General features: G+C 39.6%; 1 protein-coding gene across 1 annotated transcript; it reads right to left on the bottom strand.

Annotated features, from left to right (window-relative positions):
* Window positions 1-507: 507 nt before the first annotated feature.
* On the bottom strand, window positions 508-18,831 carry cop1 (COP1 E3 ubiquitin ligase). Its single transcript, XM_049598450.1, has 20 exons — window positions 18,123-18,831; window positions 17,922-17,981; window positions 17,081-17,178; window positions 16,378-16,442; window positions 16,131-16,250; window positions 11,800-11,868; window positions 10,713-10,772; window positions 10,470-10,549; window positions 10,154-10,217; window positions 9,656-9,770; window positions 8,609-8,744; window positions 8,312-8,455; window positions 7,613-7,721; window positions 7,380-7,461; window positions 7,164-7,280; window positions 4,963-5,080; window positions 4,317-4,441; window positions 3,011-3,171; window positions 2,241-2,285; window positions 508-1,591 (listed from the first exon to the last, which is right to left on the bottom strand). The coding sequence occupies exons 1-20, from the start codon at window positions 18,470-18,472 to the stop codon at window positions 1,574-1,576; spliced, it is 2,136 nt and encodes a 711-aa protein (XP_049454407.1). The 5' UTR covers window positions 18,473-18,831; the 3' UTR covers window positions 508-1,573.
* Between the last annotated feature and the right edge of the window lie 8,146 nt (window positions 18,832-26,977).

Genomic DNA, 26,977 nt, shown 5'->3' with positions numbered 1-26,977 from the left:
AATTACTGCTGCTTCACAATCTTGAGGCCTGTGTTAATGATATAATTGATTAGCCATTAAAGAACAAAATATTTGCTGTGGAATTAATTTAATCAATTGTGATAGTATCTCATTTATTTTTTTATTTTCTGTTTGACGTTTCTGTGAGACTTTGTTCATGTAATTTAAATTTAAAAAATAATGTTTAGTCTCCCTGTCGTGCTATTGAGACCACCAATCTTTTGTTTTCATTGCTCATTATGAAATTACAGTAGACAGTGTGAAATTTCCAGAGTAAGAGAGCTATAGCAAAAGGCTCTTGCAGTGATAGGTGTCACACATTTAGTATAAAATAAAAAAGTAAACACGACATTTAGTGGCGCTCTGGTAGAATTAATGGATCACCTTTTCACACAAGGTTCACCACCCCTTATGAGACCCATCTGTAAACAAAACTCTGTTAAGAGAATGCTTCAAATGCCAAAAATATCTAATAAAAACAAATGGGACAAGGCTGTTTTGAAATAATTTATTCAGTTATACAAATACAAAACACCTCTCTCACTCAGTTATCATAAAATAGGTCTTGGCGGTGTTTTACCAAATCCTCTCAATGTCAATGTTGTCAACACGGATCACCCCTCCACAGAAACCGACAGCAGTCTGTGTGGAGTTAAAAACGTAGATGTACAGTATGCGAAGAGTAATTCCATTGCTACTTTAAAAGAACTAAATCTGATTCTGAGGTTCTCATTTTTCAACAAGCAACAAACAGCTCACATACACGTGGAAAAATAATCCAGTTCGATGTAGCACTGCAGAACAATGCCTTAAGTTACATGAGAATTGCTGTGATCAAAGGAAAACACATCAAATCTCATTTTGTTCCGACAGATACAGAAACATCAACATTTCCATGATCCTTGACCTCCGTACAATTACTCACATTCTACACTTGTAAGCCGGAAAAGAAACTAACGATACGCTTGACAGAATGAAATTCAAGTCATATTTATTAAAACTGATTTCTCCCAATCTGAAAAACACAAAAACTACATGTAAAGGGGGAAAAACAGGTGGTTGACAAACAATGGGGGGGGGGGTTAAAAGCTTCATGTGAAGACATCATTTTTGCATGTCATTTTGTTTGTGCTTTGGCCTTTAAAAGGAAAAATGCATCACACTAGTAGCGTTTGGCTGGCTGTACCCTCAAGAGGAGCAGCTCAATTAAAAAAAGGAACAAGTTTTGATTTGACCTAAAACCATAAAGAGGCGTTCTATAGTAGCCGATATAACTTTACTGAAAAGAAACTAAAATGTTTTCTAAAGTCTCTTGTTCCATTTGTGCCCGAGCAAGGTCCTTGTTTCTTTGCTGTAAAAAGACAGCACATCTTCTCCTGCTATACTGATGTACTGGTCCACAGTCTTTCTGCTGGAGCTCATTAAAATAAGACAGGTTCAGTTTATATCAGCTCTCCTGCTGTTGTCGGATATCCTTGTTCAGCAGGCAGCCTGGGCTCCTCCTGCATCAGACTGATCCTCTACCAAACAAACAGAGGCTGATTCGATCACACACTGATGATATGGTGCGCCATCAGACAAGCTCCAGTACCTGTGTGGAGAGAGAAGATAGAACTGTAATGTTATCTGTAGCTCACTGTCACTAGAATCAAGGTGTTGAAACAGTGAGTTTAGTTGTTGCTGTTAACAAAAGTGCAGCACAGCGGGAAATTCTAAGTCCAATACTACAGACTGAGTGAAGCATCTCTCCTGTTTTTAAATAGGTGGCCTCAACAGTAGACTGGACCTGTAACCCCCAAAACCACTGATTCAACAAACTAAAACACATTACATTCCTAAAAATACATTCTTTGCCACTCATCCCTTGTGACAACTCATCATACAGATCATTTTAATTTGATGTAGTGGGGTTTAAAATATCTGTCAGTGGATTTTCTGCTGCCACCCTGTACAACAAAGGTGAATGGCTTTTTGTGTGCTCAAAGCATCCAGAAACTACACTTCACATACAGAGTATTGTCTGCGTATTTTGACCTCTGACAAATGTCAGAGGCATTACATTTGGATTTCGAATGTGCCTTTTAAAACACAGTGTCAAACGTGCAAAAAAGAAGGTTCCTTTTGTATTAGATCTGAAAAGATTGGCCGACTGAAAGAAAATTAATTAGCAACTAACTTGCAAAAACTTCAAGTTATTGAAGTTATTAGTATGTTCTGTGTATAACTTTCAAAACACAAACCTTGATTGTTCCTTGACTGTTTGCAGCAATCAGTACATTTGACTCCTGAAAAACAAAGTATAATAATAAATCACAACATAGTGTTGGTAACATTTAATCATCTATTAGGACAATATTACAGTTTGTTTAACAAAATGTGATATAAAATTTCATTCTTTTTGTGTAATAAGGCAAGGTGAATTGGAAATAAGATTCTCATATCACATCATGTGTAATTGATCCTTTATCATGGCTAAAACACGTTTCCGTTTCAACAAGAGACTGTGTGCATTAACGCCATCTTCTTATTAACAGCAGATAGCAATAATAGACGCGCAGCGTTAATTTCGTTCACAAAAAGTTGAACCAAATGTGTTTGTCAACGACCTTTTTATTCCCTGACTAAGATTAGATGACAAGGACACGGCACCAACGTCACTGAAAACTAGCTGTGACTATATCAAAATGTAATATTGTTGATGAAAAATGTAAACAAAATCTAGTAAAAAAGAAAAACAAACGTAACTAAAAATACTGTTTTCAGTGACAAAAAAAGAGGAGATAGACTTTCCCCCCCCCCCAACAGTGATGCCGCGCCATATCAGGACTACACAGCAGCACACAATGACCACAGAAAGGAGGACTTGAAGTACTTGAGTTAAAGTTAACAATGACATCAACAGGCGGTGACATAATGTACACCATTGTTGTGATTGTCCATCTAGTACAGCATTTAAATATGAACAGCACATATAAAATTAACAACAAGTGTAACAATAATGTGAACTCACTCCATCAGGTAGGGCTCTCCAGCAGACCGCACTGACAAACTCATTGGTGTCGTCCTCCTTCTTGTCCTTGTCCAGGACACTCTTCACTGTGTCAAACTTGAATGTCAACAGTGTCTTGGAAAGTCCTTTGTAGTACAGGTACAGGGAGTTGTTTTCACTGCCTGTATAAGTACACACAAAAAACACACACAGAAAAGGTGATTTTTTTTAAAATAGATTGACAATTGTTAGATTGGCATTTGTTTAATTACAGGCTGCTGTAGTAACTTCCTAAAAGAATAAATAATAAAACTATAGCAGTGCCCCTGCCCCTGCTGAGCACATAGTAAGGAAATACTGCATTTCAGATACATTTGCAACATATTAGCTATAAGCTAGGGCTGAGCAATATGACTTAAATATAATATCTTGATATTTTTAGGCTATATTACGGTACACAATATATATCGCAATATTTTGAAAACTCCTCTCAAGTACTGTAGACTACTAAAATACAAAATTATTAAATTAACTAGTCACAATAAAGTAGCCACTGTTATAATAAAGTTAAATAATTTAAGTAAGTTAATGAAAGTGGAAGCACTTTGCTCATCTTGGGTCGGACGTCTTAATGTTTTGCTGTTAACTTAAAGCTTCCAGTCAACAGTTAGCGGTTAGCAGTTAGCACAAAATTAAACTGTTGCCACAGCGCCTTAGATGTGAGGATTCTCTCACTGCGTGCTGAAAACAAACAGCTCTCCAGTTCATATACTAATAATATTTGAAAGTCCCACTAACGCTCCATGGTTACAAAATGTGACTAAATAGTTGTGGTCTGGAGTCCTACAGGTACAGAGGCATTAAATTAAACTGTAACCTTGGCACCGTTAAACATGATGATTTATTTACTGTAAGCTGAAAACAAACAGCTCTCCAGTTCATTTATTAATATCTGCAAGCTGCAGTGGTGCTCCATGGTCACAAAATGCAACTAATAGTAGCGTTCTGGAGCCCCGCAGACATGAAACACACTTCGCCTGCTCACACTATCACTTAGGAGAAAGTAATCTGAATGGGCAGAGTGTGTGTGACATATTACATTTGTGAGTCTTTCTTTATGTGTGTGTCTGTGAAAGGGAGACAGCCATAACACAGAAACGCCAAAGCGAGTCTTATGCAGATGGCTTAAAAAAAGACCATATATACTCAATGTTCATGATAGTCATTTTATACATCCTACGTGAAACAAGCCACAATACATCAAGTACATCTGATATATTACCCATCCAAACTATAAGCTGTTGTACTGTTTGTAATCAATGCTTACCACAGGCGACATAGTCTCCATTGGAAGCCAGGCCTACGAAATTCTTCTCATTGATATGACCTTTGAAGGAGCGCAGGCAGTGAGGTTTGTTGACGTTCCACAGCTTCAACTGACTGTCCGTTGAGCTGTGAATTAAAGGATGTAAATATATAATGAGTCCACAACTGTAGGGCATTTTCTGACATGACTTCTTAGAAATGTTTTTCACTACCCTGAGATGGAAGATTATCAATTGTGTTGATAGATACTTTTTGTATGGAATCAGTGAACATGGTGTCTACAAGTATCGGGCACTTAATTAAATGCTTTTTAAACAAATTTAACAGAATTTTTTAACAAATCATCTTTTTCTTATTGAAGTATTGCAGGCAAGTAAGTAAAGTTAAGTAGTATATATGTGGTCCCATGCAGAGGTAGATTTAACATAGGAATATGGTTATTCGAGTGAGTTAGGTTGACCTACATGTTGCCAACAGGTAAGGTTTAGTGATAGGTTTAAAACATTTTAACATTAGAAAGGTGGACTTTCATGCCAAAGAGCTTCACTCATTTGACAAAAAGAAATGAAAAGATGGATAACTTTTTTGTACATACAAAAATATAATTTCAGCACAATACTGCTAAAAATAAGACTGAACTGACTTACGCAGAAACAATTTCTTCTCCGTTGACAAACTTGGCATAGGACACAGCCTTCCTGTGGCCTTTGAACACCATGATTGGCTGCTTAGTGTTCCGTAGATCATAGTAGTGGACACAGTGGTCTGCAAACCAAAATAAAGGCAAGCATTCAGACGGAAGAAATGACAGAACATTCAAAAAGAGTGGGGAGGGGCTGTTGTATGCAAGGCTGCTCAGTTAGGTGTCCTTCATAACCGGAAACAAATCTTAGCGTCAGTGGTATGCAGTAACCACCAAGGCAGGCAGCCATGGTGAAATGATGGTGCAATGCCTCTGTTGACATTTGCTAAAATGTTTCTTACAAGCTATGTGTTCTCCATCAGTTCTTGTTTTTGAATGAACGGTACACTGTGCCTGCTGGCTATTACTCCAATGTCTGAGCTTCTCTCCAGACAGTAAACCAACAACTTCAAGGTCAAGGAGGGGTTTCCTTTCCCAGACTTGGACCTCAGAGGACACAGGGAATGGCGTAAATAAGCCAGGGCAATTCACCGCTGGATAACACAGAGTTTGTGTGCTGCTCTCCATTTATCCAGCATAAGTCACCTGAAGGATTGTTTCTGTGTACAGGAGAATATTCAAAATTCTTATTTCTCCTTTGGGAAAGTAAGAAAAAAAAAAAAAAAAAAAAAAAGTTTTCAGAAGTTTGTCTGGACCACCAAAGTCTGTGAAACCACAAAAGAAATTCTGGAGATCACAAGGACAAACTGCAGTGGTGTGGGGTGAGTGCACCCCATCGAGTGTTGCAATAATAATACTAATACACTGCAATGAGAGAAAAACAAGTTTCTCTGCCTATGATTTTGAAGAGACAAATTCTCATCATTTTTTTTCCCCCAGTGAACTTTTAACATTTGAAATAAACTCAACTGATTGGAAGTTGAGACTGTGTACAGTGACTTGTAAAGCTGCTTATACAGGGCTTGACACTAACTTTTTTCCCTAGGAGCACATGTGCTCCTAAGTTGAAAAAGTAAGGAGCGCACAAAGAACTTTAGGGGCACGATGTAAATTGATCAAATAATGTGTTTTCCGTGATAAACGTGATGCAAATAGACATTTACAAGCAAAATTATTTAATGAATTTGTATACAAAATGTACAGAAAGGTAAAATCATCAAGTTTTGAAAAAGTAGGCCTATTGCAATTTAATTTTGTCTTTAATGTTATTATCTTATATATATTATCTTTGTAATATGATGATCTTATATAATGTTATTACTATCCTAAAACATTCTCCAGGTCCTCTGAAACTCTGCAGGACTTATTTCCACCCTGCCCAGCAGCGGTACTGTGGCAATCGGTCCCTAACTGCGGGGAGAACGGAGCAGGCTTCCCCGGAGGTCCGCTGCTTTTCCCAGTCCCTTTTCTCCGCCACACTTTGACTTATTCCCACCCAGCTGACAGCCTGGCCATGGAGAACGGTCCCTAACTGCAGGGAGAACGGAGCAGGCCTCCCCGGAGGTCCGCCGCTTAACCCGGTCCGTCTGCTCCACACTTTGACTTTTTCCCACCCAGCTGACAGCCTGGCTATGGAGAACGGTCCCTAACTGCGGGGAGAACGGAGCAGGCCTCCCCGGAGGTCCGCCGCTTAACCCGGTCCGTCTGCTCCACACTTTGACTTATTTCCATGCTGCCCAGCAGCGGTAACTTGGAGAACGGTCCTTCACTGCGGGGAGAGGGGAGAGGGGAGAGGGTAGAGGGGAGAGGGGAGAGGGCTTCCCCGGAGGTCCGCACTTGACCCGGTCCGTCTCCTCCGCTACATTTTGACCTATTTCCACACTGCCGACAGTGGGACTTATATTCATTGTGCCAACAGTGGCTTGGAAAACCGCCCATAACCATGTCACACAGGGAAGAGGAAAGGCGGCTGGAGTTGCTCTGACATTTGCGGTTAGATTATCATATTTTTTTATTGACAAAAATATAGGCTGCTTCAGCTGATTTTTTTATGTGCACATGTGCCCCTAAATATTTTTTTACCGTTTGCACACGCCTATTTTTAATCACAAATGCGAGTGAAACGCTCACACTGTCGAGTGCTGTATTATATGCATAAGAAACATGATGGTGATACAGAGTCAACACTACTGTCTACCAACAGTATTTTACTGGACAAAGATGAGGAATCTGACACTCACAACCTAAAACAAATCCTGATCTTACCTGCACAGCCGAAGGCCAGATGATACCTGGAGGTGGGACTGAATTTCACACAGCAGACATTAGCCTTAGCCTCGATGCTGGCGACAGAGTTGTCAAGATTGGTTGACCATAACTTAACTGAAACACAAAAACACATGAGATCATTTCACCATGAGCTGGAAAGACAGAGGATGTTTTGTGTCTAAACATATGTCAGGGAAAGCATTCCTCAGTTACCTTTAGCATCATCAGAACCAGAGGCTAACAGCTTAGGGTCCATCAGGTTGAAGTCAACGCTCCAACACCTTTTTTCGTGTTCCTTAAAGAGAGCAGAGGATAAAATTGATAAAATGCCTAATTTCATCAGTGATTCATGAAGTCAAATGTGCATTTACCAATATAGAGAATTCAAATAAAGACTGGACTCCTTATCACAAATAAAGCGATGCTCTAAGACCTGAGTCTCATACCTGGTAGACTTTGGACCTCTGGCCGGTGAATCCATCCCACAGTATGACAGTGCCCTCATAGTCGCTGCTAGCCAGAAGGTTTTTATGATAGCTGCTCCAGCTGATACAGCTACAACAAACAGGGTTAGAATCACTTTCACTTTAAGATTCAAGTTTGCAATTTGTCACATTTGTCAAGTGTTTCAATCTAGGGATGCACCGATTTATCACCCACACATCAGTATCAGATGTTCTTGTTCAGTTTTTCTGTTGTGTCACAGCAATTTTGCGCAGGCTAATAAGCGGGGCTCGAGACTAACGGTGTCCTATTCCCCCTGGGACACTGTAAAACATGTTTGGAATGAACAGAAATCATCCCCAGGACCATTATTCTAGAATGATTTTGATTAAGTTTTTACAAATCTGAGACATAAGTCTGATCAGTACAGGCCTGCACAACACTACAACTCATACCCTGACAAAATAGAAATATGGGGATTTCTGTCACACCATATGCTAATAAAAGTACGTTTTATTTAGTGAATGATGAAAGCAGTGCTGTAGAGGCCAGCATCATCAGCAGTGTCTTTGCTGAATGTGTGTACAAAGAGTTTCTCACATGGCCTAAAAGGAGATCAGAACCACTCTAAAGACTGCACTGTATGATCTGAAAGATGCCTGCACGTCCCTGCTCCTGTGGGGAGGAATGATGTCTCCTACCTGATTTTGGAATTGCAGGTCATCTCATTAACAGGGTAGTGGATGTCCACAGCATCCTGGATCACTGTGCCATACTCAAACACCTTGATCTTCTTTGTCACACCGGCGATGGCAAAGTAGTCACAGTCTCGGTCAAACTCAATACTGAAACAAAGGTGAGAATACAGTCAGTGCTGATAAAGATTATACTGTTAGAAAACATTTTTGTGCCTCTACTCATCACAGTGGGAAATAAACATCATAATGCCACCCAATTCTACACACCATGAGTCTTAAGGGATCATAAACAAGTTGTACCTGGAGACAATACTGGAGCCGTTATACAGGTCACTGGCATAAGAGAGGGTGGCGAGCGGCCGCACAGAGTTGTAGCGTGTAAACTTAGACAGACACTCCATAAAATCATCCAGCTGGTTCAGATTCCTGCCTTCATCTGGACACAATAGACACACTATTAAAATACTGTTCACAAGGAGCAACAGGGATGTGAACCATATATACTGCATGTTATGGAAAAAAAGAGGTCAAATATAACCACACTGAATGTTGAAGGTTTCTGCTTTGTGCCTAAGATTTTTTAATCAGAAACACCATCTCTGCAACAGCAAGCAGTGAAGTTTGAGCAAATGTGGTCTTCATTTTGGAAATAGTAACTTCAGCAGTAACACAGAGGTGAGGCAGACACTACCATCCGTCCTGTGAAGCGAATATCCAGTTCTAAGAACTGAAGCCTTATTCTTTGTGCAAATATAGTCCAGTTTCTCCAGTGACGTACAAAATCAAACAACAGATGCGTAGCTGCCTACAGATGTTTCTAGACAAATTGCTATTGTTATGAGAGAATGAGGCCACAAGTTACTGCAGGTCTTGTACCTGTGATTAGAGCAGGGTTACAAACTCTGTTCTTTCAAGGGTACCGGCTGTATATCATTGGTCATACCAAGTACCGATTGAAATTTTGAGAGAGTAAAAGAAAGAACGATGCTTTGTCACCCCTGCAGCTTGTTCAAGTCGAAAGCAGTCCTAAGTGTGGTTATATTTTTCAGAACTCAATGGAAGTTGTGGAGATGGATTTGGGAGGGTAGAGGGTGGTATAGTGGGTTCTATTTTGTGTGGTGTGTAAAATGTTCTGAATAAACGCAACCAAGAGTTATGAGTTGTGCCTGTACTTATTCCTAATAACATGTTATTAGTAACATGTTAAATTTGTCTGTACTTATTTGATATACTTTATTTTGATTGAAATTATATCTTTGTAATTACAGAGAGAGTAAAACACACAAAAAAGGTACAACTGAGTACCGGTACCAAATCAAACGGTATATAAATGATACCCAACCCTACCTGTGATACGTGACATTTTGTTGGAGAAGTAGCACTGTTCCAGGTCCTCAAAATGAGCTGTCAGCCTCTTCCTCCTTGACGCAAGAGTGCTGTTGTACCAGGTCTGTCTTTTACCCTGGAAAAAGAATTCCAAGCATTTATGAGACAAGTCAGTGCTAAACTCATTTTGACATGTATTCTGTTGAAGCTCACATTGTTTTAGTTTTGATGTAAATTAAGTCTAATTTGACAGTTTAATATCGATTCTGACCGTCACAGTATCTCAAAAACCTGTGAGATCTTGATGTTTTTTGAAACAGCCATGGAACTTTTTCTCGTGTTACTTTGAAGGCAAAACCAGCAGCTTGAATCCATATTATAAAAATTTTCAAAAAAGAGATACAAACAAACAGATTACAGGCCACATAACAAGATGAAAGATGAAACTTTGAAAGAGGGTTAGAAATAGATTTCAAGGCAGCTAAACGACATGTGTGTATGCATGTTTTTCTGCCTTACCTGGGTTGTTCCACCAAAACCTGGAGGCTGGCTGTAGTCTGGTGGCTCAATAATACTACTGCAGCTACTCAAAAAACAAACAAATAAAAAATATACAGACACGTGAGGTATACTATACAGTGATACTGAACCCATAACATCTAGACTAAATGCATGATGTTTGCTATCAGCTGTGACGCTCCTACATAAGGATCTGTGCTGAGAATAGGTTTCTGTTTTGGTAAACAAAAAAGGTACATGTGTTTGGTTGTACTGTGATGACGGAGGACTCATTTGCTGTACAGGCAGAATTTGTCAGAACAGAGGTCAGCCGTACCTGGGCGCTGGTGAGGGAGCTTCAACATTAGGCACCGTGCACTCTGCCTCCATCATTGGACAGTACAGGCCACTCATTTCCTGGAAAATTGCACAGGTCACATGTCAAGCTGTGATGACGACTTGCTCCAGTTGTTGCCATTTCACAATATAATATGACTTCATAATCATGTGTACTGCTTCTCTAGCACTCCATGAGAGATAGATAACACATGCAGGAGCGCGATATGTTCTGTTACTTTACCTCGACACGCTTAATGTCATCTTCAAGAAAGTTGAGCTCTTTCTGTAGTTGCTCTAGTTGCTGTTGACAGAGCAGAAACACATGAATACGCCTGCATGTGGTCAGTTTTAAAATTATTTCATGAAATATTTATTTGTTTGGGTTTTTTAACATCTTCTTAGAAATTAAAACTTTATGCTTTTGTTCATGTGTTTTACTTGTACAAAGTTGAGTTTTCTCCAATACAAAAGTGTTTCATATTTCTTTTGAAAATCGCATTGAGTTTCCAACAGACCAATCTTTGTACAGCAGTACTATCAGCGCCGAAGCCAGGGGCTCTGCCAAAACCTCAGGGGGCCCTGGGACATGCTCTTCAGGCAGATTTAGGTCACAGTTACAGTATATATGCACTACTTTTCATGCCATTTGAGATATTAGTATGCCAGAAAATATGTACATATTTTGGGAAAACAGGACAAGGAGAAAAAAAAAATCATCCTGTGGAGCATACATCATATTTTGTTTCTAATTGTTCTACAGCTGTCGTCATCAATCTGAAACCATGACACAACAAATGTTTAAGATGACTAATTTTCACTCCTGCCACCTAAAATGAGGCAAAAACTGGGTGAGGTTACTACTTTTAAGTTACATCACACAAGTAGGGTAGGAAGTTGGCATAAACAGCATTACATCTTAGGACTTATTATTGTTAAACTATGCCAGAGTAGAGTTCACAGAATAAATGTTTTGTTAACAAATCTGCTACATTTGAATCCATCCAAAAACATCTGGGCTGCTGTAATTGAAGAATTCAAGAATTCTGAACAAGACGAACAGGTAAATGTGGTCTTCAATACTTTGAATTGAATATTAGGCGGACAGAAGAACATTTACTATATTAGATTCTTTAGGGAATAGCATAGTGGGATAAACAACATGGGAAGGTATTATTATCCGAGCAACACAAAGGTGAAAGTACTGTAAAACCTAAAAGATTCGGGACTTTTGGGAAAACACGTTGGAGCTGAAGCGCCAGAAGCCGCCTCCCCTCCCGCCAGCTCTGCCTCTGTGTACGATTATAATTTGAATATAAAAACAACAGTACCTCTCTCTTGTTTCTCCTGGCCTCTTTAAGGAACTCCATGAGGATCTGTCTCTGAGCTGCCTGGGATTCCTAGTGGAGAAACAGACATCAAACATAATCTCACATAACTACAAGTGAAGCTGCAGAATACCTTTGCTTATTCTCTGAAGACACAGTAGGATCATGTCAAAACATTTTAGTTGCCAATGGGAAAAACATATTGAACCCTGATGCTCTGGTCTCTCTACATCTTCATTCTGCTTCTAATATCTTTATAACACTGTAATGTTTACACTAAATGCATTCTAACTGAACAACTTTAATTATTACACAAGTAATTTTACTCTCACTTGGGTACCATTTCTTTAAAGTTAAAGGACTTTAACTGGAATACAATATTCTAGTACTCTTTCCATCCCTGACACTTCAGCTTGAGAGCATTGCCAACTAAAGCGCAGTTGTGATGAAAAGAATGATCAAAATGAGACACAGACTATTAGGAGCAAGGATGTTATGCAATTTGACTTCAATTCCAAACTCGAGGGTTTTTGGGTGTTGCAAGATGCTTTTTGACAACTGTGGCTAGAAGTCTTGCCATGCTTCAAATGTCCAACATAACTAAAAGAACCAAGAACAGGAAGTCAGGTCATATTTTGGACGGATAATTGTATTTTGCCATTTTTTTATACAGTCTAAACTAATGAAAACACCAAAGAAGGTAAGCAACAACATCCACTGCTGTTATTTCCATTAAGGTTTGCTATGATGGCAAAGTCTTCAGTGAAACCCCACCAAGAAAAATGGATTTTTATTAGCAACAATTGTTAATACATGACTAATAAAAGCCAGTATTTCAAGTCACCTACAATACACCTGCAAATTACAGTCAACAAACATCTGGAAAAACAATAACATTCCCTCAGAAAGTGTGAATTTGTTGCAGCCTATTAAGAGTAATCACTACATGTAGATCTCAAATTTCCTAATAATCACAACAAACAAGTCCCATCAGGTTGCACTGAGACAAATAATTTGGCTCCAATAAGAAGACACGCTAACCAAAAATGTATGAAGAATAGGTCCTGTGAAAGAAATAAAAGCAGCCACTGACGCCAATTGGCTAGATGAACAATTCCACCAGGAAGATGAACTGAATAACCCCAGTTTCATATTTGGCACATCTGAATCAGGATCAGCACATTCACAAAAACAAATATGAGAGGAATGACAAGGAACCTGAGCAGTGGAAGGTAGTGTCAGAGAGGAGTAGTACTACCAGCAACTTAATAGAAAACAAACATTGACCTGGTTCCTTTGTTTTAATCCAAAAATATGAGTCCTTCAGTGTACTAATCTGGCTTGTGTTAGCTGTGAGATAGCTGACACATTGGTATTGGTCATTTTAAAATGTTTGATTGCCATATTCTAGATCCCACAGTTAGAAGAAAGTGATATCCATCTTAAAATACTGATAGCACATTTCTATTAGAATTAATGTAAAAAAAAAAGAACGTGCGACTGTTCTCTTACGTATCAAAACCAGAGCCACACACAATGGGACAGCACCCATGGGACACAGACTCTGACAAACCCACAGGCAATAGTATGAATGCCAACCTGCCTTTTCACAGACACCACAAACATACGTTCTTGACTAATCTGTTTTTTTGAAGACTGTCACTGCTGCTGGACTATCGGTCAAGAAAACTTACAGTGCATCAGTCTGTTTTCAACATAACTGTGCCTCATCACGTGCTCACACACAACATTAGAACAGCAGTCAAATATGTTACTTCTGCAAACAAAAGGTGATCACACCCTTGTACTCTCAGTCCTTGCACTCACTAAATGTGTTATTTGACGAATCCTGCAACTATTCCTGTACTAGAGGATGACACTGATCCCATGTGACTGTGTCGGAGTCACTCTGTGGTCTACACAGCCATGATTTAATCTCACCATTTGATTTGTAACATTAATGCGTCAGCCTGCAACCAGTTCAGTTTGACATATGCTAGTTAAGAAATGTGTGAAAATGTGCCTGTTAAAAGTGTTTCCCTTCAATCATCATGCTCCAACCAAACTGACTGGGATGACTACACTGAGGCCGAGAAAAGACTGTTGTCATTTACGCAAACTTACCTCTGTGGATACTATCCAAGAGGACACCGATTGATCATGTTGTACCTAAATAAGAAGCCTGATCAAACCCTGATGATTGTGTTTCTATACGCAAAATCATGGCCAACCATGCAGCCACTGTAGTTGACAGATATTCTTGAACGGACACTAAGAAAAAGAGTTGTGGAGAATTTCCTTTCATGAATGTGTGTAAGAACCTGATTCAAACATACATTTAGTTATACAATTTCTTGTTATTTATCGACAGTCAAATACACAGATACACGTGTTTGGGTGTGTGTGGAGGAGAAAGGAATAAAGATATGGTGTTAGAGAGCTCCCTTTGGAAGGCTATCTTTACCATGTAAACAACGCACTAATCTTATAGTGAGTGCATTTCAAAAGGAGATACTCAATCATAGTTCACTTCACGTGTGAGGGAACTTATTTTCAAAACTGGTTAAGATTTTTAAACTCTATGTCTGCTGTCCCTCTGAGAGAGTGCTGATGTGACAGGACAGAAGTCAACAGGATAGGTTGTGGTTCATACTTCTCTTTTCCTGCAACTTTTTTTCAAAACACAAGCATTGTCAAGACAAGAAAAAAGGGGATGTTCGAGACTATTCTGAAAGAGTACTGTGCACCAGGTTTTACTGCATTTACTCAGTGTCAGTGTGATCCGGTAAACACACGTACCCTGCCTCTGCCACAATGACTGTGTCAAGCATTACTAAATCTTGTGTCTTTAAACACAACCTAAAGAATCTCTTCGCACATATCCGATATGTTACAACTGATGGAAGATGAAATTCCTCTCTCGTGTACCACCACATTTACAGGACTAGTTCTCCTCTGTAAACATTGCTGATTCAAAGCATCAGCCAAAAGCCCCTCGAGTCGGATCACATTTTATCAGCTGAATCACTGCACTTTTTTTTTTAGCTGCATCATTGTACACAACATGACATGACAGGCTATAAACTTTTCCAAACAGGATCTTCTTGTCTCAAAGTGACCTAACTACAAAACTAACTGTGATGGAAAAGGAGAAGGGTGACAGAGACAGAGCACAGTGTGACACACAGCAGAGCAACGTTTTCCTGTTATCTTATTTTATCTTTTATATTATTTAGCATATTCTAATGTCTTATATATTTTCGAGATAACATTGATCATCTTGTTACAGTGCAATGTTCTGCGGGGAAACCATTGGTCCTGGCATTCATGTGGATGTCACTTGATGCACTCCACCCACCCAAACAGCACTACCTGATTGCAGTGGCCCAGCAGCAGTATGTAAAAACTGCTCAGGAATGGCGCAAGGAATGTGATGAAGAGCTCAAGGCATCGACCCCAACTGCCATCCAAGAGTGCAGTTGCCATGAGGGGATGTACTTGGTGTACAATGGCGTTTGGGTAGGTCCAGCGTTTCAAGTGCCGCCCACATGAATGCCAGGACCCAAGGTTTCCCAGCAGAACATCGCAACATTGTAACAAGATGATTTGAGTTTAAATAGCGGTCCAGCTCAAAAAATAAAAAATCAATCTGTGGCAGCAAATGCCGATATCATGGGGGGCTACCACAATAAATGAATGTGTGGGAAACCCTCAAGTACATGAATTTATTTACATTTATATCATGTGTCCACGCGTGTCAGTACTTCCTGTTGTTACGATATCTAGTCATATGAATAGTCACTTAATTTTAGAAAAATTAAAAGTTTAAAATATAGTATAAAATATTTCCATAACTTTTGGTAAAATTGACACTTGCCGATTTTAAGACAATGAGCTTCTTGGCTACTGTAGCTAGCCGTGGTAACAGTGCATGAAACTGAACTGGACTGAACAGCCTCCTGCCTGCACAATTCATTGTTGCACCAGTGTGTCTGTCTACTGCAGGCAAAAAAAATGAATAAATGAAGACCTTTAAAAATGAAGTTTTAGACTTTTTTACACTTCTAAGGCCTTTTTGAGGGAATTGAATTTAATGCTTCTTAAGAGTTTTCAAAACCTGCAGATACCCTGGATTCACTGTCACCTGTTTTTCAGTGTAACCCACTGGCATTGATCCATCACAATCATGTGGTCACTTTATTGTGGTGAAAACATAACTCTCATGAATGGTTAACCCCCATCACTATGTGGAGCTATGCAGGCAGAACTGCAAGAAATGGTTGGCACAAAAGAAAATGAAATACATGTGCGATCAGCCATATACCCTGACTTACCGCTTCCAGCTGCTTCTTCTTCTGGACCAGAAGCTCCAGCATCAGATTGACATTTGCCAGGTCCAAGTTCTCCTGGTCAGGACTCAACACGTCCTGGAACACCTGCCACCTAGACCCATTCTGAGGGTCAGAGACACCAATCAGTTATAAGGAAGAGATGTTTCACTAGAACATTAAAGTGTCACTTTCACAGGATTCACAGGTAGAAAGAACCAAAGCAGTTACAGTGTGTTTGTGTTGGACTTACAGGATGATCCAATTTTAGTCTCTTTTCCTCCGACCTTTGTTTCTGTTTCAGGATCAGTTCATTTACTGTAACATGGGGATGTGGGGGTGGAGGAAGTGGTGGAGAAAGGGTAAATGACAAAGGTGGAAGCGCTATGACTTAAATAGCAAAGTAATGATACTTTGGGTGAGCCAGTCGAGCTGTGGTAAAAACAATAGAGACAGCACTATAACTACCAGTTTTATTACCATAATGGCTGGGTTATTTACTTTTAGTGTACTTTCGCAGCACTTTTGCTAGAGTCTGTCCTGTTTAGGATTGGAGAACATAAACTCCACCTCCAAGCAGAATAATTCATGTATTTGATCAAATATTTCTTGATGATACAGAGTGTGTTCACACTTTTGCAAACCCTAATTTCTAGCTTCAATTCATGTTACATTTGATATAAATATACACAGAATTTCCCCTTTAATTTATCATTCAATGTAAAACAAATAAATTTCATGCTTTAATTGTAAGATCAATATATTGTAGAGTACACTGGATATGCTACCTGTGTCTTCCCATTCAAATATGAACTTTTTCTTTTCTTTTCTTTTTTTTTTTTTTTTACAGCTCTTCTATTTCAAAGCTGTTTTCTTCACATCAGCGAAAGCAGAAAATACCTAAACAACACTTAATACATTTACAAGCCTCAACCTTCTGACTAAAAAATACCTACCAAGAAAATTTGGGTAAAGCTGATCCACATTATCGACAATATAGTTACACTTTGGACATCTGTTGCTGTCCTCCAAACTCTGTCGGATGCACTTGAAACTGCAGGAGGGAGAAACAACTGAATACTGTGGCAACGACTGAAACTGCACAAGGAAATGAGGACAAGAGAATACTGTTAATGTATGAGGTGCTAGTAATTAAGTTAATCCATACCCAACTGTCCTTAAAGTGCTGAAATGCCAGCGCAAAACCATGCTTAACACATACAAGTTTGACTTCTCTACTCTAATGTTGCGTTTGGGCATTTTTTTAGAAAATGTTTCATCCTCTTGTTGCACTATTTTTTGTTTCAATTCCTGTTTGACGTTGGTGGTCACTCCATCTACATGCACACAAAGATTTGCTCATTCAGGCCACATTTTCAGTTCAAATCATCAAAAAAATATTGTGAAAAAATGTGCAAGGACAAAGAGGGGCTTTTCTGAATGATGCAAAGGCTGGTTTGGGGTTGCTGAAGTGAGACTGTAAACCAAAAGTTTTTACTTTTAATAATGTAGAGGGTTTGTTTGGTAGTTGAGCAAAATGCTTAATAGGTGGAGGAGATTCAACTTGTCCTCCCCTGTCCCTGCCTGTAAGCATAATTAATACACGTGCAGCATGTGCAGGGTTATTTCTGTGAGCAAAAGTCTGACAAATGACACAAGTGGTTATATCTGACAAGCCTACTTTATTTTCACAGTTTCTTCTGCTGGGTGCATTAGCAGCTCCTCAAATAAACTTCGAATCATTTGCTGTGATAATAAATAACTTCCCCACTGCCTTAGCTCAAGCTGAACACTTACCAAAAACTGTGCCCACACTTTGTCATGTGTGCCTCTTCGATCATTTCGAAGCAAATTGGGCTGGAAAAGTAGACAAAAAGCCGTGTTAAGTGAATGTCAGTAGCTTTCAAACTTTACAAACACTACATCCAGCAGCTACAACATAGAGAAAATGACGTTTTCCAGAAGCGGTCTTTCACGGCCACTCCAGTGAAAACTAACCAGACAAAGTCGTTGCTTTTATCTTCGTATGAATTTAAGAGGCCGTTGTAAAGGGGTGCTTGATGGAGGGATTTCTTTCTGCTGCCTGAGGACGCAGAGGGTCTGCTCAGAGAGGCAAACCCGCTCCGGGACGACGGCACGGCGGCCAAACTTGGCACCGACAAGCCGCCCTCGCTGGCTGTCCGGGAGGGCACAACATTTCCAGAATTGTTACCATTACTTGTGACGGCGTTGCTCCCACCGCCACCGTTCGTGTTCCCAATGCCTCCTGTGCTGCTGCTGCTGCTACTTGTGCTGGGCACTGAACTCGCCCCGCCGGCGCTTTGCTGTGGCCGGTTGCTTGACATCATGCAAGGCCGACTAGAAACTCCACCAAAATCCGCTGCGTTGCTGTTCAAAGCATCCGGACACTGCTGCTATTTGGCTACTTTAGCAGGTTGGCTAGCTAGCTGGTTTGCTTATGTGCTAGCATCCTGGGAGAAAGCAACAGTGGCCAAACATCCAGCGTATTTAAACTTGTCCGTCGGTGTCTGCCTCACTTTTGTCACTCACGGCGTATGAGAAAATTACTGTTATATAAAGGACAAAAACACACGGACATTGAAACGGGAAATAAAACAACCACAACTGCGTTGTGCAGGAGATTAGCCGGCTAGCTACTGTTAGCTACGGAGAAGAATCTCTTGAGTTTCCTCGATTACCCAGGTGCCCAGTGCGCTCCCGGCTTTCAACCACTGCCCCCTAGTGAGAAGGAGTGTAGCTGCGCTTAAGTAAATTTTAATACATAAGCCGACCTAATTTACTTTGATTTACATCAGCAAAGACTCTATGGCAATTTGTAAACATGTTGTTTGTGGTGCCTTTGAACTGGATTCCATCATATTTTTTAGTATTTTTCTTCTCCTTTATGTGACTGAACTGGATATGAAATCTTGAGCAAGGAGGTTCGCCCCTGACCTTGGAAATAATATGTGTGACAAAATCATCTCACATCAAATGTCTACAAGCTTTTACTGCACTTTTAATGGCATCTGATGCTGTTAAAAGCCCCCAGAAAGTCAGTGAGTGGATTTGAGTTGAGATTATTTCGTTAGAGATAATTAGTCCAATACAGTGAAATTGATGCAGCACACCAAATGTGAAATAGTTGTCTTATATACTGAGTGACCAGAAAAAAAAAGTAGCATAGGGGACTGTTCTTTACTTATCTGAGGAGGGGTGTGGCTGGGTTGTGACTTGTTTCTTTTTTGTTTGTTTGTTTGTTTTTTGACAAAATCCTGGAGTTGAAATTAGCCTTGGTTTTTCACTCATTGTGCATACTGGTCAGTTTGTACAACTTTGAAATGAAACGTATAATAAAATTATTTTGATAACATACCACTATTTTAAACTCAGATTTGTTTATTTATTATTATCATTTTTTTAAATTTATTATTTTCTTTTTTGTGGATGTGTTGGTTGCACATGATGTGTTTGGAAACCAAACTATAATTTCTGTTTTTTTTCTAGCTATGATGAACGGTGGAATTTCAGCGATTTTAAAGAAAACATTCATGTTTTCTTTAAAATCGGTGGTAATATAAGAACAAAATAAAACCATTTAATTTTGTATGCCCCTCCCCAAAGCCAAAATAATAAATAGAAGTCTCTCCCCAGAGCCTTATAATTTTATTTTTACATGCTTCCCCCTTATTGCTCCACCACTCCCCCCTCATAAATAATGAGCGGCCCCTAATAGTTTTAGACCTAAAACAAATCTAAATCCATGCTCCCTGTATTTGGCCAAATTCCCAGTTGAAATTTGGGATAAATAACAACAGCAACAGCCATTACAAAACTATACAATTGTACGACAAAATGGGCTCAAATTAAAAGCAAATTAATGGCCTTCCATTTATTATGTTGTATGCTGTAATAAATATACTGCATTTAATAAAGGCCAATATATCAGCAAACTAAGAAAAATAACATCAACAAAAAAGACCAGTACATTTTTGATGAAGTTTTGAAGTTTTATTAGAAATCCAATATTATTCAACATACTTCTGGATAAGTTGAAAATATAATATATAAATATGCACATAGTTACTAAATTATCACCAGAAGGCTGAAAAATGTCCTTTGCAGGAAATTATAGAATTATATAGATAAACATTATGTCTTTGGAGATCAAATGCTCCTTTAAGCATATTGAGCAGCACAGACACACACCTTCCTTTTGGAATATTCTCTAAATATTATGATTTCAGTCTACCAGAGAAACACAGTGTCTCCTCATGTTTGTCATTTTTTCCCCTCAGATGATATTGCCTTTACATCAAAAACAAGCAGGTAGGTCACATTCACAAAGTGCAGCCAGCCACCAGGCCAAGAAAAACAGTGTCGTGTCATTCAAGTATCCACCTGCAGCTCTGCAAATAAAACCTAAGGAGCACTAACGTATTCACGCTCACAGTTTATCCAGTCTGCTACTTGCTTTTCCATTTTTACCTCCGCATGGACAAATAAAGGGGTCCTCCATGTAGGCACGCGCAACATGGATTTTCCCATGTTTTTGTTTGTGGAAGAAGTTTATATGTATCATTATGGAGCTCACTTAGGATGTGTAGTAAGGTTTTGGGCAAGGGGAAAATTACTGGATGCATTGAAGAGTAAATTAATTTCCCTGAAAAGGACCACCGTGTACAGTGAGATGTCTTTCTCTGTGCTGCATAGGTCAGTCCTGCTGGGATCAATCTAATATGTGATTAAAAAAGAAAAATGAAATAAAGATATGGAAAGTCTGTGCTAATATCAAAGATACTCAATGTTTCTGCACGTTTCAGTCTAATTGCATTAAATACATTAAAGCATATTAAAATGTGAATCATACAGATGCTCATCAAAACCACAAATTGGGAAATATGTGTTCTTTCTTACATTTTGACATATCTCTCCATATCTTTAAATAAATTCTAAGTTTTAAAGTGATAACATATAGTCACAGATGGAATGCTAAATGGACCTACCAGGCACAGGCCCAGGGGCAAAATTACCTCAAAGAACCATAAAACAACACACAAGGACACACAAAAAGAGATGTAAAACAGCTGCAACGAGACACACATAGACTTTCAACAACTAAAAAGGGGTAAGCAACTACAAAGAGACACTAAATAACAACAAAGAGATACAAAACAACTACAAAGAGACATAAAAAGAGATGTAAAACAGCTGCAAAGAGACAATGGACTTTCAACGACTATAAAAAGGGGTAAACAACTACAAAGAGACACTAAATGACAACAAAGAGATACAAAACAACTACAAAGAGACATAAAAAGAGATGTAAAACAGCTGCAAAGAGACAATGGACTTTCAACGACTATAAAAAGGGGTAAACAACTACAAAGAGATACTAATAACAACAAAGAGATGCAAGACAACTACAAAGAGACGCACACACAAAAAAGGTCTATAAAGTCTGTGTGTTTATCGGAAAGGTGGTGGGGCCTCCTGCGTGCCTATGCCCAGGGGCCCACTGTCTCATAATCCGCCCGTGTGCAGATTAATAGGCAGGATAAATAAATAAATAAATAATAGAATACATTTTTTTTTTTTTTTTAAAATGTGCAACTTGCATATAATGACACACAATTATCAGTTTTAGATTATAACTTTAACACCTTAAATACTCTGTGTACATGCAACAACTGACTCTGAATAAGATCATTTGAGGCAAACACCTGCAGTACTGTATATACACCGTGTTGCATTTGTCCCCCTCAAGCCTTCTCCCTCCCCACTTTCTATTTTATACCAGCGGTGGTGAAAAGCTTGCCGTCTTTCTTTCTCCCCTTTTCTTCTTTCTTCCCCTCCTCATTTGTCCTGCACATCAGCCTGGATTTTCTCCCATTGGGTCCCCCTTCTTTTGCATGAGGAACCAGGTTGAGTGTGTGTGTGTTTGGGGAATGTGTGTGTGGTGGTGGGGTGGAGTTGGAGGGTCAGCAGTGTTGGTGCGTTGGAGGTTAGTGAGCAGCAGAGACGTAAGAGAGAAAGAGTGAGTGACACGGAGAAAATAATGAGGGTGTGTGGAGAAACGAATGAGTGAGTGAGTGAGTGAGTGAGTGAGTGGGAAAAGTGTGTGTGTGTGTGTGTGTGAGAGAGAGAGAGAGGGAAGACAGGGAGCGGGCCTCAGGGTCGGTGGGGTCAAGACCGACAAGCTCAGATGAAGGATAATCTGTGGAGGTCCCTTACAGCGGGGGGTGAGGCCCCGGTGGAGCACGCCCATTCAGAATCTCTGACACACACACACACACACACACACACACACACACACACACACACACACACACACACACACACACACACACGCAGACACACACACACACACACACACACACACACACTCTACCTCACACTGCACATCACTCTCTTCCTCTCTTTCTCTTCTCCTTCATCCTCCCTTTCCCTCCCTTTTTTGTTGCTTTCTCTAAAACCCACCCCTCCTATTTCTCGTTTCTTTTTTTTTTCTTTCCCCCAACACAGTTGCAGCTGGATTTCAAAGGGCACTTCGCCAGCAGAAAAAGCTGAATGTTTAGCAGGCAGATCCCTCGGTCAGTCAGGCTAGGATTGTGGAATTCCTGCCTCCCACTCTTTAGGAACTGTTTTTGCCCCTTCGGGGGCCCCTGCCATAACTGCCAGCGGCCTCCTCCTCCATCTCCATCTCCAGCCTCGAGCCAGGGCCCTGTTTGCAAATTGAGCCTGACAAAAATAGTGGGGTCTGGCGGAGAAAATGGGGATGTATTTTAGAAGGTGTGGAACAGGAACGGCTGCATGTGGTGGCCACTGTTTTTAAATTATTTCTTAGATGGTAAATAATGAGTGAGTACATTGTGGAAAAAAACATGAATGACTTTGTCTGCATGCCATAAGCATAAACACACTTGCATTAGTCAATCCTGCAAAATGATGGACCCTTTAAAAACTTCATGTAAAAGAAGTCTACAAAAGCTGACAGTATATTGAAGCTATAAAAATTTATAGCACATTCAAGATAAGTACTATAGGTTTTGTTTGCAGTGTCTGGAGACAGTAAGTGCACCTGTCTTTTGAGTTAGGAAGGCCTGTATGAGATGCCAGAAGCAATTTTCCAGGTATTGCTCATGAGTCCAAATATTAATTCATATATGATGAACTACAAAAACACACAGTGTGGCTTAAAGAGACAAACAGTCAGGATACTAAGTGGTTCTGCAATTCTTGAAATGCATGTTTTTGTTTGTATTTTACCACATGAAAAAGTGGATAATACAGGAATTGGTGCAAAACTCAGTTTGGGGTATTACTGGGGGTAGATTCACTTACATCGTGCTCTGCAGGGTCACCTCTGCTGCTGGCTAAGCATGACAGGATTAAAAAAATCTGGTAAATTCCTCCAGTGTTCAATCGAAATTTGTGCTATGTGACTATGAGTGACCATACAGGCTGTTACTGACTGTGAGCTTACAGAATGTATGGAAAAAAAGGCATACTCTTCCTTTATAGAACGAAATAAAGTATTCTGACCTTGGAAAAATTAAGGTCCACTTATTTGCTTTTTTGGGAGCGTCCATCTTTTTATGGACTCATCATAAGTGGGTGAGAAAATCTCGGTCGAAAGCTCCAGAGAACAGACTTTAGTTGACTTTGAGTTAAAATTTGTTTTGTGAAACAGCCAGTGGTGTCTCCAAGGGAGGGCTTGTGGAGGCTATGGCCCCTCACTGGCCGCCCCTGGTGAAAATAATTTGAGGCTAATATTACTGTTTTTAAGAGGCTGTGGCACACTAGAACAAAGATAGTGGTATCTTGCAAAAGTAGACCTAGGGCATCCACTGGTAGCAACCATGTTGGCATAGAATGTCAGGAAGGAGGCTGGATAATGTTCTAAATTTAGACAAAATTTTGATGAAGGAACAACTGGCTTGGCCTTTTTTAAAGAGAGCCCTTGAATGCTCACCTGAACAAAAATGGGTCCTATGGGTACCCATGACTCTTCTCTAAACTTGAGGAGCCCTTTTTACAGTAAATGTTTTGTTCTTTGCAATCAATGTACTTTCTCAAATTGCTCAACTTCCTCAACTGTCACCCTAGTTTTTGTGGGGTGTCTTGCACTGTTGGCTCTCAAGGCGGCAAGAAGAGAGAAAAGAAAGTGAGGAAAGTAAACAAATGGCCAAATTCAAGATGGCATGAGATCAAAACAAACTTGTTATATGAGATAAGATTATTTTTTTAGCCACTGACCCCCTTAGCAGAAACAGTTCGTAACTGTAATTTCAACAAGTTGTGTTGTTAATGTGCTGAGTGGCTAACTAGCATCTTGAATCCATCCTGTCGGTCTTCCTGTCTCCTGTTTTGAGTGATGGATACAGACTACTGCCACCTGCTGGTATGAAGAGATGTTTCTTCTCACACAGGGGCAGAATGTACATGCTAGTTGGCTGTAGTCTTTGCAGCGTGCAAGTGCAACTTTTTGGCCAAGACACAGGTGACACAACAGTCGGCCTTCAGTACCACTAGTTCTTTGATGTTGGTTTGGTGTGTCTGGACCTTGAGGAAAAGGACAACCAGTCTATTTGAGGAATTCAAAATGTTAACTGTAGTGGTATCAGTCTATACACATCAGACAATTAGGAACATTAACTGTAAAATGAGAAACCAAAATATGTCAGTGTGTCCTTAACCCTCCACAATGGCATAGTTTTCAACCATACTTCAACAGCAGAAGCAAATTCCTGAAATTTATGGCTTTTGGTTTCAGTGTGCCACACTAAGATTTTCAGTGGTCCCATCTAGCGACCCCAATTAGAAAATTTCTTGGGGCACCACTGCAAGAAGTATAAAATTCCTTTAATATCCTAGAGAGAATAATACTGCAATACACCATATCTATGATATAAAATGTGCTCAGACAGATTGTTGAGGTTTTGTATGATTTGCCTACTACTTTTTTTGATTTTTTATTTGTTCACAGCTCAATCAGTATAGTATAATATAATTACTTGCACTTTCAGTTGTGCCATTATTACATAAAATCTCTCAATATATTTCTCTTCAACCTCCCCTGCTAATATTCCCCCCTCTCACCTGATGTTTCCAATCACTGTTTTTTTTCTTACCCTGGCTCTGTCCACATGAGAAGAAGAGTTCGGCACAAAGCAGGTAGCATATTTGGATGATAAAAAGCTCACCAAAAACCCTTTTCATGTGCGAGACAGATGTTGTGCCTGTCCGTGTTGTACCACTGAAGAGAGCCAGAGCATGAGTGAGTGAGATGGATAGATCAAGAGAAGAGGGAGGAGGGAGGGAAGGGGAGAGGAAAAAGAGAAACAGGGGTGGAAGGAGGGTTACTCAAACCTCACCTCCTTCACTTTGGAGTGTGTGTGTGTATGTGCAGCAAAGGAGAGATCAAACACACTTATGTTACTGTAGCGGGAGCAAACACCCCTCCACCCCCATCTCAGCCATCTCCGCCATCATTCATCTGTTGCCAGGCTGACAGTAGAGCCTCCTGTTAGGAAGACACAGACAGCGGTGGACAGTAACTTAGTTCATTTACTCAGTCACTGTACTCTGAGGTATTTCTATTTCATGTAAGTGTTTATAGTTCCACTTCACATTTCAGAGGCAAATATTGTACTTTTTAATTCACTGCATTTAACTACCAAACAGTTTATTAAGTAATATAAAGTAACTCCAGTGTGACCACCTGCAACAGTAAAATGAAAATGCTGCTTACACATAAATGCATCAGTTGGCCATAATTCAGTAAAAGAACTGCATAACAAGATAACACTCCCAGGGGCCATATTCTGCATTAAAAAGTACTTTTACTTTTAATACTTACATGTACAATTCTGCTTTACAACATTTCCAAGTGGTTGAAGAGGTCCTCAAATCCTTTCCTCAGGTAAAAGCAGCTGGACTGTATTGTAAAAATACTCATAATTCAGAAAAAAAATGATATATTATCTGTATACTGTTGAAATAACAGTGGGCTAATGATTACCAATGCATTCAAGTGGCATTTTACAGTTGTAGCTGGTTGAGGATGAGCTAATTTCAACTATTCTTCACTCTGTTTAGTGGGTAGTTTAACGCATATTACTATGCCCTTCTACAGAGAGCAATATTACAAGATGAATCACATGTTTTGCGTGTAAACTTGTAATCTGCGGAGTAATTAGTAACCATAGGCATAGAATTTAGAACATGTGCATTTGATCCCCCTCTGGTAAAAACATAAAAGTAGAAGGGGACTTTTATTTTGATGAAATTGAAGACATACCCACTATATACTGATGCAGAAAAGGGAAAACTGATGCACAAAAATTCACCAGAATTCAGGATATTAAGTGTTAAGTGAGTTAAGTTTGATGCTCAAAATTTTGCCCCCTTTTGATGCTCAAAATGTTGCCCATGCGCTGAAACAAAACCTATGCTCTTGCTGGTGACTAAAGCTGTCACATACATAAAGTAAAAAAAATACAATAGGCTATATCAGTCTGAGAAGTAGTGGAGTGCAATGAAATGGAAATCCTTAAAATTTAAGTACATATGCATACTTCTGAATTTCGCTGTTACTAACAACTGTTACTTGAAGAGGAATATTTTTACAGTCTTGTACTGCTATTTTTATTTATTTATTTATTTTTTTACTAAAGTAAAGGTTCTGAATTCTTTTCCCCTCACAAGACATGGGTGGATGGATGAGATCAGGACAAGGAAAATAAATGCATAAAAAAAGTTTACAACCCCTTTCCTGTCGCCCCTCTGCATCAGAGGGATGTACAGCTCATGACTGGACAGGGGAATGAGGAGAGGAGAGGATTTCCCTT

Source organism: Epinephelus fuscoguttatus, linkage group LG15, assembly GCF_011397635.1.
Source record: "Epinephelus fuscoguttatus linkage group LG15, E.fuscoguttatus.final_Chr_v1".
Lineage (NCBI taxonomy): Eukaryota > Metazoa > Chordata > Actinopteri > Perciformes > Serranidae > Epinephelus > Epinephelus fuscoguttatus.
The sequence above is the reverse complement of the archived record's forward strand: the minus strand, read 5'-3'. Positions and strand labels throughout refer to the sequence as shown.